Consider the following 18944-nt stretch of genomic DNA (forward strand, 5'->3'; position numbering starts at 1 on the left):
TGTTCCTCCAGTGAAAGTAGAAAGTACTCTCATCTAAATGTACTTAAAGTAGCGACAGTAAAAGTAGTCATTGTTTGATTGGTCCATTTCAGAATAATATCTCTGATATGTTTTATAATGATTGATCATTAAAGTGTTCTCAGAGCTGGTAAAGGTGCAGCTAGTTTGAATGGCTTTGTATACTGCAGGGTAGCTGCTGGATTTACTGCAGGTGAACTAAAGTCTGATTTAAGGGTTGATTATATTTACCATCATTAATCCAGATCTGTAAAGTAACTACAGGGATTAAATACATGTAGTGGAGTAAAAGTACACCATTTACTTCTGAATTGTAGTGGGGTAGAAGTACACAGTAGCAGTAGAATGGACATACTCAAGTAAAGTACAAGTACGTACCTCAAAATTGTATTCAGCACATTACTTGAGTAAATGTACTGAGTTACTTTACACCTCTGTACACATGGAAAGGGTGCATCATTTTTGAAAGTGCGTTCATTTGATTTAAAGTCAACATGCTGGACAGATTTGAATACAAGTATACAAGAGTTAGCAAGAAATGTTGCTTTAGCCAAGATGTTGGGTGGAGGGACAGTTAGATGAATGGCCTGATACATTTGGGTTTTAAAGTCTTTAAACGCTGACCCAAACACTGTGTTTTATGTCACAATGGAGGAAAAACATGTTTATAATGTACAGTAACTCAGCTTTTGTCAACCCAATATGCAGGAGGAGCAGCATTCTTTTACCGTCCGACCGACAGGCAGGAACCAGAGAGCACACATGGCGAACCATTTCACCATGGAGACTACACTGACATGTGCTGTCGTCACTGACGGCGCCACAGGTTCCCGTTAGACTCACACTCTTCAACATTACCCTTGATGACGATGTTTGTCTGCTTGGGCTGTTTAGTTTGTGTAAATTCAGGGAAATGATCCCTCCAACCGAGTTGTTGTACACAAAAGCTGGTGTCCCGTGACAACGTTTCACTGCCGGTTATCCTAGCTTCTCAGTAAAATACATGGCACTATATCACAGTAGGGCCAATAGATTAGATGGACGTTTGTTTTCTGATCCTTTTCAACGTTGATTTCAATGTTTGTGAAGTATCAATCAGTCAGTCAGTCAGTCAGTCAGTTAGTCGGTTCATTCCTCTGTCCATCGGGGAGAACAAACAAACTCCTTTCTTCAAAGCTACACTCCAAACTCCATGAGTAGATTACCTGTGCACTGAAAAGTTGAGAGGAATTTAGGATGAATCCTTTCTAAGCACTAGAAACTCAGATGACACTGAGAGAGACCATAGAGCAGACTACAGGAAGGATCTCTCCACATCACAGTGAGGGGGCTTCTTTATTGTGATTTCTTGACAGCCTGCCGTGCCTTGATGATGCACAGCGGTTTACGTTGGCTGGGAACCCAGACTAAGAGTCACAGGTGTTGTCCAGCCTCGCAGAGAGCTGTGACTTTCAGCATGGCCTTGACAGAGGAACAGGAAATATGTCGGAAACCGTTGTGGCCTCAGAGAGAGCTGAAGGTTGGTGTGGGCTGCCACACTGACCGCGGAAGAGGAAACCCCACCAAGCAGGCTGGAGAAAAGGATGTGTCAAAGTGGTTCATTTTCAAAAGAATGCCAGATAATAACAACTCACCAGGACAGAACTTCCATCCATGGAAGACCTCTACTCCCAGCCGCTCAGAAAGAAATCCCAAAGGATTATCATAGACCCCCATCACCCCAGCAACAAACTGTTCTGTGTGCTGCCGTCTGGCAGGCTGTACTGCAGCATCAGGACCAAAACCACCAGACTCAGAGACAGATTGATCCCACTGGCCATAAGACTATTAAACACCTGAGCTTGCACTATTTTTATTTGAATTGTTGTTCTTTATATTGATTATTTGTATGTCTTTTTTATGTCTGGTAGTTGCACTGTTGTCCTCAAGCTTGCCATCTAAGTGTTTCATACATTATAGAATCACACCGTAGTTGTGTATATGTTATGACAATAAACGTTGTAATCTTGAAAACGTGAATTTTGATTGGCTTGATGTAATAATAGCAACTCTGGGAAACATGAGTCTTACAGAGGTGGGAAGTAACTAAGTACATTTACTCAAATACTGTACTTAAGTACAATTTTGAGATACTTATAAAACACATTTGACATCCATTGTGACATAAAATGCAGTGATTGGGTCACCGTTTATAAACGCAAAGCCCAAATGTATATCAACCTGACTTCTAGTGCCCCTTTAACGTCAAATCAAAGACGTAACATTTTGAATGCAGGACTTTTACTTGTAAGAGAGTATTCCTACACTCTGGTACTTCTACTTCTACTTAACAACACATTTGAGTACTTCTCCCACCTCTGCATGAGTAGTACCTTCGCAGCAGTTAAGATATACTACCCACTCCTGTCCAGTTGTAGTGAATACTGCAGAGTAGAGATCAGACGGACAGCAGCAGCTCTGGCTGTCAGGAGTGTTCCTACATCATTTCAAAACGAGGCAGAAGCCAGGGTGAGGAATGTAGTGGTCCAGCGTGATGTTTGTGCTCTGAAGCTGCTCGGGGCATTGTGTAAGGCTTCATGAACGCAGAGGGCTGCCTCCTGTGTGCGGCTCTCTGAAAGCTCCAGATGAAAGTGAAGCTATACCGTCCACATCAATCATCTGATCAAGGGAAGGGTCCACACAAAATAAACTTCATCACTAGCCAGAAAAAAACAGAATAATACCCCGAATATACAAAACAAATTACGATTATATATATATTATTATTATTTGGGATTGATGTTTGTTTCTGTTAAACATATCTGTTAAAAATAACATTAAGAAAAAAACAGCAATCAATAAATAAAATGCTTTGATAAAAATCTGTTATCTAAAGCTTTTCAAAACTGTAAGAAGTCTGTCCAACTGACTTTCATTTTGCCTGAAGGAAATGAATGATGGCCGGCCTGCCTGCGTACGTCTGAAATCCTTGTGTCTCTGAGTCTTCGACAAGCAGCTATGATTACTAACAAAAGCCATGTTGTTTTATTTATTCATTGCTAGTTTAATAGTATTTATAACTTTAAAGACCCTACTTTTTAATTTGGCTTTTGGGTTCTTCTTGTTTTTTCACTCCTGTGTTTTTATTTTGGTTTGTGAACCAATTTATGTTACTTACGATTAAGATCCTATGAAAATACAAATATATCTACTGGAAAAGAGCTGGCAACACTGAGCTGGCTTTTGAGCTGACTGGTTTTTAAAAACGAACTTAGTTTAGGTGGTTTCTCCAATTTTATCCTACCAAGTTTTAAGCTGCATTCTGTTAGAGAACCAAGGTGTTAAAAACAAGTAGAAGTCTCATATCCTATAGCGTATATTCATCAACTGGAACATTATAAACACATTTCAGGATGATACGTTTTTATTTGATGTGCAGTTGTTGAAAGACAATGGACGTGAGTGACAAGTTTTAAATATATAGCATCCTTTCATTACTTAAAAAAATGAATTCTATGTACATAATACAAAATAAAATCACACCCCGTAAAATGAGGTGATCCTTGAAATTTACCACTCCACAATAAGAGTTAAGTCCATGCTTTAATCTATATACTTATAAGTGGATTAATACGCACATTCTCTGTCAGCAATCTCACATGGAACACACACACACACACACACACACACACACACACACACACACACACACACACACACACACACATATTGTATCACAGAGAACACATAGCCATCTAGACATATAGTCGATGATGAATATGCCTCTCGTCAGTGAGTTCTTCCTTATTATTTAAGACGCGTCCATATTTACATCAATAGTTCTAAATGTTTTCTGATCCTCGTCAGGAAAACCTTCCGTCTGTACACACCCTCCCCCTCTGTGGAGAGGACATTCTCATTAAGTTAAGGAGTTTCAGTGAAAGCTCTCTGCCCTCTGACAGCAGCACACTGTGAGGACTGATGTCATGTGGCAGGAGGCTTAAAGTGCAAGCGAGTGTATTGCTGAGTTGGGTAGAGGGAATGTCTTTGCCCAGCGGGCCAGGCCAGGGCAGGCTTCTCAGCGCCTGAAGGTGTGGATGTCGTTGTGGAGGCTGACTGCCGGGCTGAGGGGGGCGCTGTGTGAGCCGCAGCTTGGGCTGCAGCTGCAGCGCTGGATCCACATCACGTTTCTGTAGAAGCCCTCTCCATCGGGGCAGTGGAAGCGGAGCCGCACAGTGCGGGAGAGGGAGGGGGTGCAGCACTGGTCATCGCTGCATGTCCCACAGGTGCGGGGCCGGTACCGATGCCTCGTGGAGCATCCGGCGAAGGTGATTCTGATCGGTTCCTGGGGGCGGATAGTTCGCTGACACTTCTTCCCCTTCTGGATGAAAGAAACAGAGCCCCCTTTAATGTGACTTCATGAGACTTCAGTTTTCCTGAAGGAACTATGCCGTTATCAATACACTATAGCTAAAAGTGATAATAAGCTAAACTAAATTTCTCACAGAAAGTGTCTGTACAGCAAACTCAAGTTATGAGCCAAGAAGCAGGTCAGGTGAAGCTTTCTAAACATTGCTGGGGAGAGAATAGGATGGGTGGGACGGTCAATCAAACACTTAGCTAAACTTCCTTCCTGGGGGTTTTTGTTAGCATACCTTGCTAGCCACAGGAAGCTGAGGCTCACATTGGCGGATCTGACATAGCCTGCTCTCCCTCACCAGCTGACAGTCCCGGTTGTCATTGGTCACTCGGCTCGAGATGCCCATCCCACATGATGTGGAACACTCGGTCCACTCTGTGGTTTGTGGGAAGCAGCTGGGTTTGAGCAACACCTCAGACATGGGAACAGACACCATCTCTGTTGGAAAGCCAAACAGCAAAGGCAATGAGGCACAAAAAAACCATAAACAAATCCGTCATTATTGATGATTATATGATCCTTATGTGAAGGAAGAAGCTGAGGTCCGAAGCTTAGTATCTCTCTGAAACCATTTTGTTTTCTTCATAGCTTAGCATGCAGCTGTTTCATATTCAGACCGCTTCAGTGTCAGAGGTGGGCATTAGGAAAAGCACTGCTGTGATGTTTACCTCTAAACGTTGCCCCCCCAGTGGCAGCTGGGTGCCAAGGCTGGAGCGGGGCCTGCAGCAGGGCACTGATGTGGTTGGGGGGCCGCTGGCTGTCTGGCAGGGAGGTGTGTGTCGGCTCGTCTGGCTCCTCACTGATGTGGTTGTTGTCATCACACACCCACTCCTCGCAGCAGCCCCCCTCCGGCTTGGCCAGCAGGGACCGCGTGCAGCGCCAGTCAGGCAGCGGCACCTGGCGGGGGCAGAGGGGCATGCAGCCCACCACCCGGTCCATGCAGGTGCACTGGTGCTGGCAGCTGGGCCGGAAGTCCTCTCCATGCTGGTACACCCGGCCCCCGAACTCACAGGGTAAACCCTGGGCCTCCGCTGTCAACACACACACAACACACACACACACACACACACACACACACACACACACACACACACACACACACACACACACACACACACACACACACACACACACACACACACACACACACACACACACACACACACAAACACACACACACTTCACTTCATAGAACGACAGCATGTGTTTGTACACAACCTCATAAAATAAATCCTCATGTCTTCTGGTTATAGACCTCAGAAACCTCTGCTGGGTGCAATGGGACCCCCCACAAGTTCAAGGGACAGGAGTTATGGATGAGGGCGTGGTCCAAGTACAGGGGGCGGGGCCCTGTATGTATATTTGCTGTCTCATTATAACTTCCTCCTTGTACACACAGCTATTTTGCCACTATGGGTTAACATGTGCCTCCACTCACCTCGACACAGCCCCCTCTCCGGGTCTCCTCTGGCCCCTAGGTGGCAGCGCAGCCCCTTGATGTGATCGCAGGGTTGGGTGGCACTGCAGTCCTCATTAAACTGCCGAGCGCAGACTTTACAGCAGCCACAGCGGTCGCTCACCCAGCTGACGCCCGCCGGGCAAGGCTGGGGCAAGTGGGAGCAGGAGCACTTAGCGGGACACTCACTGTCTGCCTGAGGAGCAGGGTCAGAGGTCAGCATGTGTGACAATAGGAGGGTGTGATTGAAAAAGTATAAGATGACAATTCATCCAATATAGAAGATGATGGATTTGAGTTCTGACGAGGAAGTCCGAATTATGCAAATAAAGCAGGAACTTATATAATTCATTTAAAAAAAGGATTTGTCAAAAAACTATTTTATTTTTATTCTATTCTATAATCTAATGACAACATTTATCTGTGTTTGAATTCAACAGACACTGAAATGGCTGCCATACATGTAGAGATAAAGATTTAAGAAACATGTGGAGTGGTCGCTTCATTTTTTCCGAATACATAATCAATACATTTCTGACATGCTCTTCATTTAATATCAAATATAATGACTAAACAATGTCACATTTCACATGCAGAAAGAGAGGGTAGAAAGCAGACGCTCACCATGAGGGCAGCGCTGCCCAGCACCAACAGGCTGGAGAGGATCTGCTGCAGAGTCACAGTGCTCAGCATCCTGAACACAGCAGAGGGACACAGAGCTAGAAACCTTCCAAGGGAATAAAGAATTGTAGAAGCTAGAAGTTGTTCAGATCGACCGTCCTAAGTCCAGAGAGGAGGAAGTTAGCTCTGTCGGCTCCAGGATAAAAAGGTATCCACATTCAGAGGAACACCGTCTGCTCTACAGAGTGCTGCTGTTAGCACAGGACAGCTCAGCTCTACTCACAGAGCGCCTTCTCTAACTACTTATAGACACACATGCCCCCGCCCCTGCTGTGATATCACTGACTCTCCCCTCAAGACCAGAGGGAGGTGCTGCTGTTTGTTGCTCTGAAATCCTGACAGAGGATCCTCACATTGTTTTTTTGGACAGGCAACAAGTGTGTGTCAGGCTTTAAGGAGCGATGGTAGGACAGGTGTAACGGAAAGCTGCTTTCAGGTGGGGAATCCCACTCCGTGATGGTGGAGTGTTTACCAGAGGAAGTGGTGATGTTCCTGTGAACAAGTCTTCCACCCTGTCCTCCCTGCTGCTGCTGCTGCGGGACACCGTGCTCAGGACATCCTGTGTTCCCTCCATCTCTTTCCGAATGGGCCGCATTCCAGGAAATACAGGCCTGTCCTCAGGTTCCCATGATTCGTAGGAAAAAACGCATTCCCATTGTCATCCCAGGAGCCCGTAAAAAGTGTTTTGTTGGAGAGCAGGAAGGTCTGCACATTAAGGGTTTGCTCGTGCTGTTGTGAAACATGGGAAATGTAATTTGGCTGCTGAAGGTATCCCTGAAAAACATGGTGCAGCCTTCAGACTGCTGAGAAACAAAAGTAACTTACACATGTATAAATCAGTTACACATTATTATAAACATGATGCAGGGATTACTCATAACATATTTACAGAAGAACCGACCAGCTCCTGTCTGTGGGACCTTTGATCAGAACTCACTGCAACAACATGACTCCAAGTTTCAAGGGGATATGAATGCTCCAATTCCTAACAGTTCAGATATATAGAAATAATGTATATAAGATATATATAAAAATGTGCATATGCAATAGCTGAAGAGCGGCATCTATGCTCTGGGCTGTAGCAGAGGCCCCCCCCTGCAGTGCGGTCACTGACACACCCTTTGAGGACTCGGCCACCTCAGTGCCAGCTGAGTGCAGGTCAGCAGGAAATAGAAGCTGCTGTGAAGTTTCTCTTTCAACCTCCAGACAACATTGACATATTAACATGTTTTATATGAATTTGGCAAACTTCTTATGGCTGCTCACAAGCATTAGCATTTATCTGGCCACCTGATTCATACTCTCTGACCCTCTAGCTCTGTATCTGGTGTACATTTATTTCAAAAGGGAAGTAAAATGCTAACAAATCTGTTTGCTGTCCTGTATAAAAGCTAGGAAGAGAACCTGGTTGTAAAATAATTATCTGTGTTCATCTTTATGATTTGATTTGTAAAATAAGGATTATAGGATGTTTTAGGCGCTATAAAGTGTTGGAGTAATGCAGGTACATTTAGTAGAACCATATTGAATCAGGTTGGATGAAGCAGACTGATATGCAGGTCCCGTATGAAACCAAAAGTCAACGCTGACCTATTTTAACTTTAACATTCTGAAGTATGTTACTTAAGTAACGTAACAAAACTATTTGAACCTAAAGTTTAGTTTGATTCATCAAGTGTCGAAAACTGGGAGAAAATACAGCCATGGAAAAAATTAAGAGACCACTTCAGCGTTATCATTTTCTCTGGTTTTATTATTTACAGGTATGTCGTTGGGTTAAATGATTATTATTGTATTCTATAAACTACTGACAATTTTTCTCTGTGCTGGAATTCAACAGACATTGGAATGGCTGCCATACATGTAGAGATAAAGATTAAAGAAACTTTTGGAGTGGTCTCTTCATTTTTCCGGAGCTGTGTCTCTCCCTTATCCTCTCCTTTAGAATGCAGCTTTAAAGAAAAGTCATTTTTAGGAGACACTTTCACACCTTTAGCCATTAAAAAGTCATATTTAAAGATAAGAAAACACTAGCTTCAGTCCCCCCCACAGCCTGACGTTTGAAGAACCTCTTCAAACGCTGAGGCTGAAATTCTCGGCTCACTTCCTGAGAGCAGGTGTTGTCGCTCCAGACCAAAGGTGAGGCTGCTGTCCAACCACACACAGCCACCCAGACACCCGGCCGCGAGCTGTAACCACCGGGATGCTGCCAGAGGGGGAGATGAGAGGGAGGTGGGGGGAGAGCACCTTGTTGGGCAGCAGTCCGGATTCTTAGAATTCCTGGCCCACAAAGGCAGGATGTGTGCGCTGGCCACGCTGCGTCGGACACTGATGGAGAAGCGGGGGAGGGGGAGGGGGGGGTGGGGGGGTTGGAGAAGGGGGTGCCTACTTTGGCAGCCTCCTGCCTGGCCGTGTGCCAACCATTGTTTGTCAGCCAGGCAAACATTTCCAAAACACAAGGAGGTCAGGAGTCAGCGGCTGAGCGCGCCCCCCCCCGCCCCCGGTTGTTTTCTCAGCCCGACATCTGAGACCATCAACAGCCTGCACACTCACACCCTCACTGCTTCTATCCAACCAGTTGATTCTATGCAGACCAAACATCTAGAGTGATCTTCTATCTGCTTTCACTTTGTAACCCCAGACAGGCCCAGACCCCTCTCACTGTGAGCCTTTCTAAAGATGCTGTGACAAACACACTTTCAGCAGTCCTCAGGTGTTTGCAGCATGCAGGAGCAGCTGCTGTCACTCTGACAGTGTTAGCCGTTAGCAGTTAGCTCCACACCAGGAAAGACTTGGATTTGCCTGTTTGATTTAAACGTTTAAGGACGTTTCTTTTAATGACTCATAGATGCCTTTCTAATTTAATCTCTGATCCTTTTTGGAGTGTACAACATTGGGCACTGTATGAATCCTTGACATAAATGAAGTTTCAAGACGGTTTGTCATAATAGGCTACTGTATGTTCAGTGGAAGATAACCCTTGTTTATATCGTTGCTGTGCAGAAATGCACCGGAAAACTCTTACAAATGTTTTATTGTTTTAGGTCTTATATAAGTATGTTGCACTGTTGGAGGAGCTTGGGACTTAAGATTTCCATTGCCATTACTACTGTAGCTTATGTGCATATGACATTAATTTGTTTGAATCTTGAAATCCTGGCATCAAGTCAGTTCATGTAATGACACCAAACACTGACATACTGTATCTTTGACTATAAAATAAGATAAACAAAAATATACACTCTACTAAACCGAAGGCTCAGAGTGCACCATCATATGGACAATCATCTTTAGCTCCTTTCCTGATGAGATGCTAATAATTAAGTAAGCACTCGTGATATTTCCAGGTGAGAGGAACGCTGCGGTCTACGGGCTCCAGACTTTTACTCGTTTAGTTTTGGATCTACAGACGCAACGCACCAGACTTTTTATGACTTTATCTTGGCCAGCCCTGTCGGCTGTAAACCGCAGATACAAGAAGAGCTAAGGACACCTCATCACACTTTGCACATGCGATAATGTAAATGAACATGTATGCTCAGTATGGAATCAGCTGTGAATTAGTGTGTATGTGTGTGTGGAAGCTGTCATGACACGGCCTCCACAGCTTAGGTCTCTGCCACATTCCTCATGCTAGTGTCCTTAAAAAGGTCCTGGGACACTGCAGTCATCACTCATCCCACTTATCCTCCACGGCTTCCCTTCCCTGCAAACACACACTGTCCATACTGTACACACTCCCCACCAGCTGAGTATTAGAATTCATGGATGAGTGTGAGCAGATTATGTCATGAGTGTGATGCATTCGGATGACCGTGACGGGCAGCAGGCTTGAGCAGATAGAACGCTTCCTTCATGTTGCTCATTTTCAACAGTTATGGCTTTACTACACAAAGGGGTTCATTTCTCTACAGTTTCATTAACAAATCACTTCCCCTCTTGTTAGCATTCAGGTTTGTCCTCTAAGGTTCTTATTCGTTCAATCTCTGCTCTCTTTAGACTTTAGCTTTTCTCTGTTTTACAGACATGGAAATGGAGGATTTGTTAAAGGCTACTAAAGCATACAAATACTGGATAAACAACAAGCATGACTTTTAGATAACATTGTCATCAATATAAACTTTTCTTTCTGTAGGACAGGACCATGAAGTGTCCTGAGGGAGGATCCTCTGTGCTGTCTCTACCCTTCAGGTGAAACCTTTTAATGATTAGAATTGTTATAAATGTCAATAAACAAAAATCTTACTCTTGTTTTAAAAGAAATGTACGATGAATCCTTAAGATCCAGTGCTTTGCCTCCAACTTTAAATTAAGCTACAATATCCTTACTATTAAAGCCAAACAAAGACCCATTCGTCATACCGTCCAATCTCTTTATTGAATGTCGATTTTAAAACATTATCCAAATGCCTTGCTGGACGGCTGGAGAAAAGTCTACCAACAATAATATTGCAGGATCAGACTGGGTTTATTAAAGGAAGGCACGGGTTCTTTAATATATGCAGATTGTTTCAAATCTTATACACTCGCTCCTCACCTCAGCCTGAGATCATATTACCACTTGATGCCGAAAAGCCTTTGACCGGGTAGAATGGGACTATTTATACTATACCCTCACTAAATTTGGATTAGGGGCACTATATATCATGGGTAAAAGTATTGTATTCATCCCCGATGGTACAAGTGCAAACGAACAGAGATAAATTAAAGTATTTCCCACTTTACCGTGGTACAAGGCAGGGCTGCCCCCTATCTCCCCTCCTCGCAGTAGCTATTGAGCCCCTTGCCATTAAACTCCGCTCCGAGGCACATTTTAAAGGAGTGTTCAGATCTGGAGAGGAACATAAACTTTCCCTATATGCGGATGATCTTCTGCTCAATTTTTCTGCCCCCCTGGGTTCACTTCCCTATGTTTTCAGTATACTTAACTGCTTCGGAGAAATCTCAGGCTATAAATTAAACCATCAGAAAAGTGAGCTGCTTCCTAATGCGGTAGCAAAGATTCTTCCTCTTCAACTTTGGTCTGAGACAAACATCTGAGTATATCACTTACGTAACGGTCAAAGTTCCCCTAACAAATAACATAGCATAACATAACAAACTCTTTGACCTGAATTTTACTAACCTCTTAGAATCAGTCAGGAAAGATTTACAGAGATGGCGTACACTACCCCTGTCTAGTGCTGCGTACCTGGACTCACATTCAGATTCAGGTCCGGACTCAAGTCCAGAGGTTCAGGTTCAGGTCCGGACTTATACCCATGGCTTGTGTGAGTAACTAAAGTGAACTTATTGTAAGCTAATTATCAATTGAAAATAAACTCATAATCAACTCAAATTCAAACTCGTCCGGTGTATTGTGTTCCCTGCTACTGTCCGTCCAACTTGTGTCTACATTTCTCTACAAAGTACAAATGTAAAAATAAAGTTACATACACTTCTTGCCACTTAGTCTACAAATGACTTATGACATCAACTACAGTAAACCACTAGTCTACTACAAAGTTCAAACATTTATTTCATTTACCAAACTAAAGTAACCAAACCAAAAGCTCCCCGCACAAGAAAAGATGGTTGAATAAACGCCCTAGTCGGCTAGTCCTGATGCTACTACTAGTATATCTTATAATATAAAGCTAAGAATGCCTATTTTTTACAAGCCTATTTAAAATTAAAGCCTATTTTCCAAAAAGTATTGTTCAGGTTACCTCGATCTGTTATTTTGCTCGCCAAACATCGCCGCCAATGTGGCTGAGGCTGCATGTGGAGTAGTTTCTATTTTGTGGTTTCGCCTCAAGTGCCTGGCTATGTTCGATGTTCCCCCAGCGCACTTGATCACTTTCCCGCACAGGTTACACTTCGCAGTATCTAGCGGAAGTTTCGTCACATGATCCCACACCTAACTGGATTTAAAGTCCCGCGGCATTGTATTTACCCGTGACGCCGTAGACCAAACAAAGGAGTTAGCTACACTATCAAATATTCAATATGGCGACCACAGCAGCCCACGCTGTCCACCATGTCTAAGCCAATCTGATTGGCTCGGTAGCTTCCCTTGACGTCACACAGATCTCGCGAGCAGTTGCGATATTTTGCGAGACTTGGGGAGTTCAGTAATGGCCGCCATATCAGAAGCCGACACGATGCTTTTTGTCTTTTCTCAGCGCAAATTTCTCGATCCATTGAAGGTTTTAGATGATTTAGAATAAAAAGGAGAATATACATAAGTGCTAGTTTTTTTGCGAATCCAAGTACCGGTTCCCGACGTTCCGGTTTTTAACCAGACTTGAACCAAGTCCAGCGGTTCCAGTACCGGTTCGGCGTACCGGTACGCAGCACTACCCCTGTCCGTGGCTGGCCGAATCAATGCTGTTAAGATGACGTCTTACCAAAATGTCTTGATTTGTTTCAATGTTTGCCAGTATTGCTTTTTTGCAAAGGCCAAAGCAATCAGGGGGAATGACTTTACCTAAATGTGAATATTATACTGGGCTGCTAATATTCGTTATTTTGGAAAAAGTCGTTGCATAAACAACAACCATCCTGGTTGGTCACTGAAGCCTCATTTTGTAAATTATCTTCACTTCCTGCTCTCTTGACATGCCCTATACCAGTAGAACTCTCTGCATATAAAAATAACCCAACACTTGGACATTCCCTTAGGATCTGGGTTCAGTTTAGGAAAAGATTTTGACTTGTATCAATGCCCCTCTCACCACCAATTGATCAAAATCATTCCTTCCCCCCCTCACTGCAGGACTTGACTTTTAAAATCTGGAAGACAAAAGGTATAACATCTGAAGAGTTTATCGCCGGCCACTAGAGGGCAGTGTCACTGCTGTCGCTGCCCGGTTATGCCGTGCTCTGACCCGGTAGTGCCGAGCGGCCATTTTAGTTTCAACATTGTTCATTCACTCCGCCTGGAGTTGAGACGTTCGTCCACTCATTCATGTAAGACTGTTTCCACTATATATTATACTATATATATATTATACTGCTATACTACTATACTCTGTTTCGTGGTATATATTTGTGTTGATTGAATTGCATGGATGTAATACCTTGTCAAAAAAATTACCAAAAATAAACTTTTGAGTGTGTTTTTTCTTCATGACGCCCCCCTTGGTCGTTGGGATCCCTGTCCAGGGGCTGCGAGTCAAATCCGATAAACTTGTCTGAAGCATCTTTCATTGCTATTTTTGCGATTCATGGATGTAGCCCCAGCAGGGCGCGTGTCAGGGCCCGTGCCAGCCCGGGCCCCCGGGCCCCTAGGGCCCCGGGACTCGATGGGCCCCCTTTTGTTGTTGGGGTGGGGCGTGTCAATAGGGAAGGGAAAAGTGTTCACCCGCCTTTGGGGAAGGTATTCGCGCCAGTCAGGCTTTGGGGACCACGGGCCCCCCTTCCGGGTTTTCGTGCGCTGGGCCTGTACTTGGAGACAGCCGGGTTAAAAACCCGCCCCCAAAGGCCCCTTCCCGGGACCCTTTGGCCGGACGTTTCCGTCTTTGCTTTTCCCTAGCTTTTCACCCCATTGTTCATTGGGGCCCCTGGCCCCGAAAACTTCTTTTACGCCGGGAAAAACGCGACGAGGTTTCCCGGGGGCATTCGTCCCAGAGTGCGGGGTTTTTTTTTTAAAAGCGAGACTTGGCTTAAAAAGGGGTATGCGGTGTGGTAAGGGAGGGACTTTCCCGACCACTTTTATCCGCGATGGGGGGGGCTAAATTGGCATCTTGCCCGGCATACGCGCGAGCGCTGGGGCCCAAATGACGCCCTGGTCAAGCCAGTTAAGGGACTGATTGCACTCGTGGGAAAACAAAGGAGGGGCCGGTAACGCTTTTTCCCGTGGGTCCTCCCTTTTCACCCTTGTCTTTTTTTTCGGCGTGAAGACGACTCCACAGGCGAGCCCCGCCCGGCCCTGGGGGACGGGGCTAAAATTTGCCTCGTGCCCGGGTTGTAAGAGGTTTTTTTTAATTTCTTCAAAGGAGGGGCCTGGGGGGGGAAATCCTAAGCCTCACCTGGTGTGAAATGGGCCCTGCAAAAGGGCCCCGCAACGAGGCGTAAAACACCCGGGCCACCCGACAGTCAACGGGCCGCCCAGGGGTGGGAAAGTTTTTCCCCCGTCTGTGGGTGCAAGTGGAGCTGCCCTGGCCGACGTCGCGGGACCCTTCGCCGACGCCGCGCCCTTACGTGCCCCGGTTGTGTCGACGGCCTGCCCTTTTTCAGACTCGAGCCCCAACATCTTCCCCAAGGGCCCAAAAAGGTGGCAAACCCCAGGCGAGGACCCCCCCCGGGGGGATTTAATCCCCCATTCAAATGGACATACCAGTGGGCTGAGGGTTGGCGGGTGGGAGGAGGGGACCTGGCGCGCAGGGGGGCCTTTGGTTCGGGAGGGATTTCCCTGGCCTGGGGTTTTTCGCGCGGGACGCCTGGACCCGTCAGTCTCAGCCTGTGGGGGCCCCCAAACCACTCCCCTATACCCAAAATTCAAAGGGGCGTTCTCGTAGGCTCTGGCGCCCTGCGGGGGGGCGTACTACACCCTGCCTTCCCATGGTTATGTGGGGAGCTCAGCCCGGGGCCCAAATTGTCCCTCTCCTACGAGTGTTGCTAAACCTCGGCCTCTTCCCCCATTAACCCCCCGTCGGACGACGTTGCGGGGGGCCCCAAAGGGGGACGGGTTAGCCCTGACCCCGGCGGGCACCCCCGTCCAGCCCCTGTCCTTCAAGCGACGAGGTCAACCAAGGGGGCTGCGTGGGGCAAGTGCCCCGGGGAGGCCCCGTGCTATGCCCTTTCAGCGCCCTGTCCCCCAGCGCCCCCCGCGTACTGTTTTTCCCCTGTACCCCCAGAAAACCCATTAGGATGAAAGGGGGGCTACTGGGAGATATGGCCTCTCATCATTCAAAAATTCCCCCCCGGGGCCCTTTTCCGGCTTGGGGGGCCACCTTCGAGATGCCGGGACCCCCCCGAAAGCCAAAGGAATGCCACACCGGGCCCCGGTGCCTTTCCCTTGGAAAGCGGGGGGTTTTATTTGAGCCCTCCTGCGGGACGAAGAACTTGGGGGTCATTGAACGCTTTGCCATCGGGGGGGGCCGGGGGTTTGGCTTTGGTCCCATCGTATGGTAGTCACTGGGTTTTAGCCGACGGTTCCCCCCCCGGAAACCGGGGCCTCTCCCCCCTCAACAAGTTTCCAACGTGAGCCCTTCCCCACTGAGTCCCCGTTCCCCCTCGCACCCGCTTTCCAAAAGGGCCCCTGGAAGCCCATCACGGACGCCGGGAAACGGTCCACGTGCCCCCCTTGCTTTAGTCGGTCGCCCCCAAAAATTCCCTTCATCCGCCCTTCGGCCGTTGGCGTTACACCAGGGAAACCACGGGTTTTTCCTGTCGTCGGGGGGGCTACAACCGGGGTTTTTGACGCCGCCCTCTGGGGAATATGAAAAAAAGGAACTTTGGGTTGGGGGGATGACCCATTCCACTATAAAACCCCGACTGGGCAAAAATGGTGGAGGAAAATCGATTTCCCTGACGCGTTTTTCGGGGGTTTCGGGCATCGTGTTTGAACCCGGAAACAACCCCTTCCCAGTTGCGGGAGGTGCGTCAAAATTCGCTGGCTTCGGTGTGGGAATTTCCACAAACCGCCCCCGGGAAATATTGGACCGCCAAAAGGGATTTTCCCCCCCCCCGGCTCCACGCGGACATCGGGGTTTTGGGGTTCGGCCTTGTCAACCAGGTGGAAAACTATGCCGGGTTGCGTGACACGAGGGCTCCTTTTAAGCCATTCCTAGCCACGCTGTGTGTTCTTGGTCCCCGTTCTGGGGGGGCCCTTTCCAGACGTAACCAAACAGGCCATAATGGGGGCCCAATCCCCCCCGGGGGGGTGGAGATTTCGAATGCAAAAGCTTTCCCTGCCCCCGCCGGGGATGGCCCTGCTTTGGCTTGGGGTTTTTCCTGTTTCCAGCAAAAAATTTTCACTTTTTCCCTCGGGTTAGGGGGATGGGGTCCGGAGGGTGGGGGGTTTTTTTTTTTATTTCCCCCCCCGGGGGTTTTGGCGTTTCCGCCCCCTGGGGAAAAGCAGCGCTATGCGGGCCTTGGGGGGAGGGCCCCTAGCTGGGGCCCCGGGGGCCCTGGAACAGACGCGGTATTTTGCGGGGGGGCCCGACAACCTCGTGGGTGGTCAGGGGACCAAAAAGCCGTTAGGGGAAATCTTTGGCGGCCGTTCGTGGGGGATCACAACTCCCCGTCTGTTTAGCTAAAGAGCGCCCCCTTCCAGGGCCCGCTTCAAACATTTTTGATTGGGCAAGGCAAAACTTTTGCCGCTGTTTTCCCCACGTCGAGGCTTTCCTTTCCCCCCTGGGGTTCAGGGGAAGGGCCCCTCTCTTTGGGGGTGCCGACGGACCTGACCCCCGTGGAGTCAGAAATCAGGGGCCCCCACCCGCGACGACGAAGGGCCGGGGGTTCGGACCCGTCTCTTGGCTCCTCCTCCCCCCGGGAAACAGCGGTGGGGTTTTCCCTCGGCCCCCTCCCCCAATCATGGGAGCGGGAGGGTGGGATTGCTTTAAGGCCCTTTACCTGGGAGTTTTTGTAAATCGGTCTTTTTGGAGCCCTTTCTACGCCAAAGGAGGGTTCCTGCTCTATCGGGGCCCGCGTCGGGGTTTCCCCCCTTTCCCTCCGTGAGGGGGCCCTTGGGGGCATCTCCTTCCCCCTTTAAAACCAGGGGCCCCAAGCTTTGGGGAAAGCTTCCCCGGGAGTTTTTAGTTTAGGGCCCCGGGGGGGGGGGGGCCCCCCCGGGGGACTTTCAGGCCCCCAGGGAGGGGGTTTTGGCGGGGACTCCCAACCCGCAATCTCCGTCAAAGGGGGCCCTTACACCCCCCGGCCGTCCTCCCCCCGTCCACGCCTTTTCGGGCGGTTTTTTGCAAACTTTTCGTTTTGGGGGGGCCTTTCCAAACCTATTTGGGTCGGGGTTTCGGCTCTCGGGCGGGGTAGAGGTCTGGGGCCTATGGGGGGTTTCTGCCCTGGCAGGCTCGCTGGCCGGGTTTCCAACACCTGGGTTTGTTTTGGGCCCCTTCGGGAAACCGGAGGAGCCTCGGGACGGGTGGTCCGGGAATTCAAGGCGACCCACAATGAGGACTTCCCCCGTTTTGGCAGGGTAAAAACCCCGTGTGTTTTTTCCTTTTAGTTTTTCCGCAGTCAAAAATGGGGGGCGGGGTTGGGGTTTTAAAGGCGGGTTTAAGCGCCTCCTTTGTTGCCCAAAACCCCCGGCCCGTGGGGCCCGGCCTTGTTCGGCCCGTTTTCCTGGGGGCTATGTGCAGTTGGTAACACGCCTGACCCGAATCCCGCCCTCTCCCCAAAAAAACAGTTCTTTTTTGGGCCGCCCCTTCTTTGGCTGCTTTCCTTCGTAAACCCGCCTCAAGAAGTTTCGAACCCGCATACCCCCCCTGCTATGGCGGGGGGCATGGGCGGCAAAGGGGGGAAACCCCCCTTCGGCCCCGTATGCCCCTTTTCCCCCGGTTTTGGGGGAACTCCTCGAGGCTCCCCCATTGGCCACTGGGGGAAAGGGTTTCCCCAAAACCCAGAAAGGGCCCCGACCCCCCCAAATGGGCAGGTGGGGGTTTTTTGGTGGGGGCGCCGGGGCCCACGCCGTATGGGGTCAGGGTTTAAAGGGTTCCCGGGACGTCTGACATGCGAAAACCGGGGGTTCCCCCTTTGTAAAAGGGGCCCCAAACCCTGCGCCGTGAGCGGGTTGGCCCGCCGCCGCCGCCCGTTTCCCCTGGGTCTTCAGCCCCCATATCCACCCGGGCTGGGCGTCGCCCCAGGGGATTGCTGGGGCCGGCTGTGGGCCCCGCAAATCGGTTTGTGGGGGTTTTCCCCCCCGGGGCCTCATAAGCTGATGAGGCGTCCTCTGACCCCCACGGGGTCCTCGGGTCCCTTTCCCTGGGTGCACCCCCCCCCCCGGTGCCGCAGTCGCCCCCCGACGCTCCCGGACGCGCCCGCCGATTCGGCCGGGCCCGGGGTGGGGGGGAAACCTGCCCCGTTACGAGCCCGGTTGGCGCTGGAAAAGGGGTTTTGGTCTTAACCTTATTAGGCCCTTGTTTTTCCGGTTTTGGGGGGGTTTGAAGGGTTTATCCCCGGGCCACTAGGGGGGGGGCCCCCCAAGTGTCACTGCTGTCGCTGCCCGGTTATGCCGTGCTCTGACCCGGTAGTGCCGAGCGGCCATTTTAGTTTCAACATTGTTCATTCACTCCGCCTGGAGTTGAGACGTTCGTCCACTCATTCATGTAAGACTGTTTCCACTATTATATTATACTATATATTTATTATACTGTTATACTACTATACTCTGTTTCGTGGTATATATTTGTGTTGAGTAAATTGCATGGATGTAATACTTTGTCAGCTTAT

General features: G+C 48.6%; 1 protein-coding gene across 2 annotated transcripts; it reads right to left on the minus strand.

The window, feature by feature from the left end:
- Positions 1 to 3403: 3403 nt before the first annotated feature.
- Positions 3404 to 6787, minus strand: ccn1l2 (cellular communication network factor 1, like 2). Of its 2 annotated transcripts, XM_063896330.1 has the most exons (5): positions 6498 to 6787; positions 5856 to 6069; positions 5086 to 5448; positions 4653 to 4855; positions 3404 to 4378 (listed from the first exon to the last, which is right to left on the minus strand). In XM_063896330.1, the coding sequence occupies exons 1-5, from the start codon at positions 6564 to 6566 to the stop codon at positions 4076 to 4078; spliced, it is 1152 nt and encodes a 383-aa protein (XP_063752400.1). In that variant the 5' UTR covers positions 6567 to 6787; the 3' UTR covers positions 3404 to 4075. The 2 variants fall into 2 exon arrangements, with proteins under 2 accessions (XP_063752400.1, XP_063752401.1); XM_063896331.1 differs by having other exon boundaries at positions 5086 to 6065; positions 6498 to 6786.
- Positions 6788 to 18944: the final 12157 nt, after the last annotated feature.

Source organism: Eleginops maclovinus, chromosome 12 (genome assembly GCF_036324505.1).
Source record: "Eleginops maclovinus isolate JMC-PN-2008 ecotype Puerto Natales chromosome 12, JC_Emac_rtc_rv5, whole genome shotgun sequence".
In the NCBI taxonomy this organism is placed as follows: Eukaryota; Metazoa; Chordata; class Actinopteri; order Perciformes; family Eleginopidae; genus Eleginops; species Eleginops maclovinus.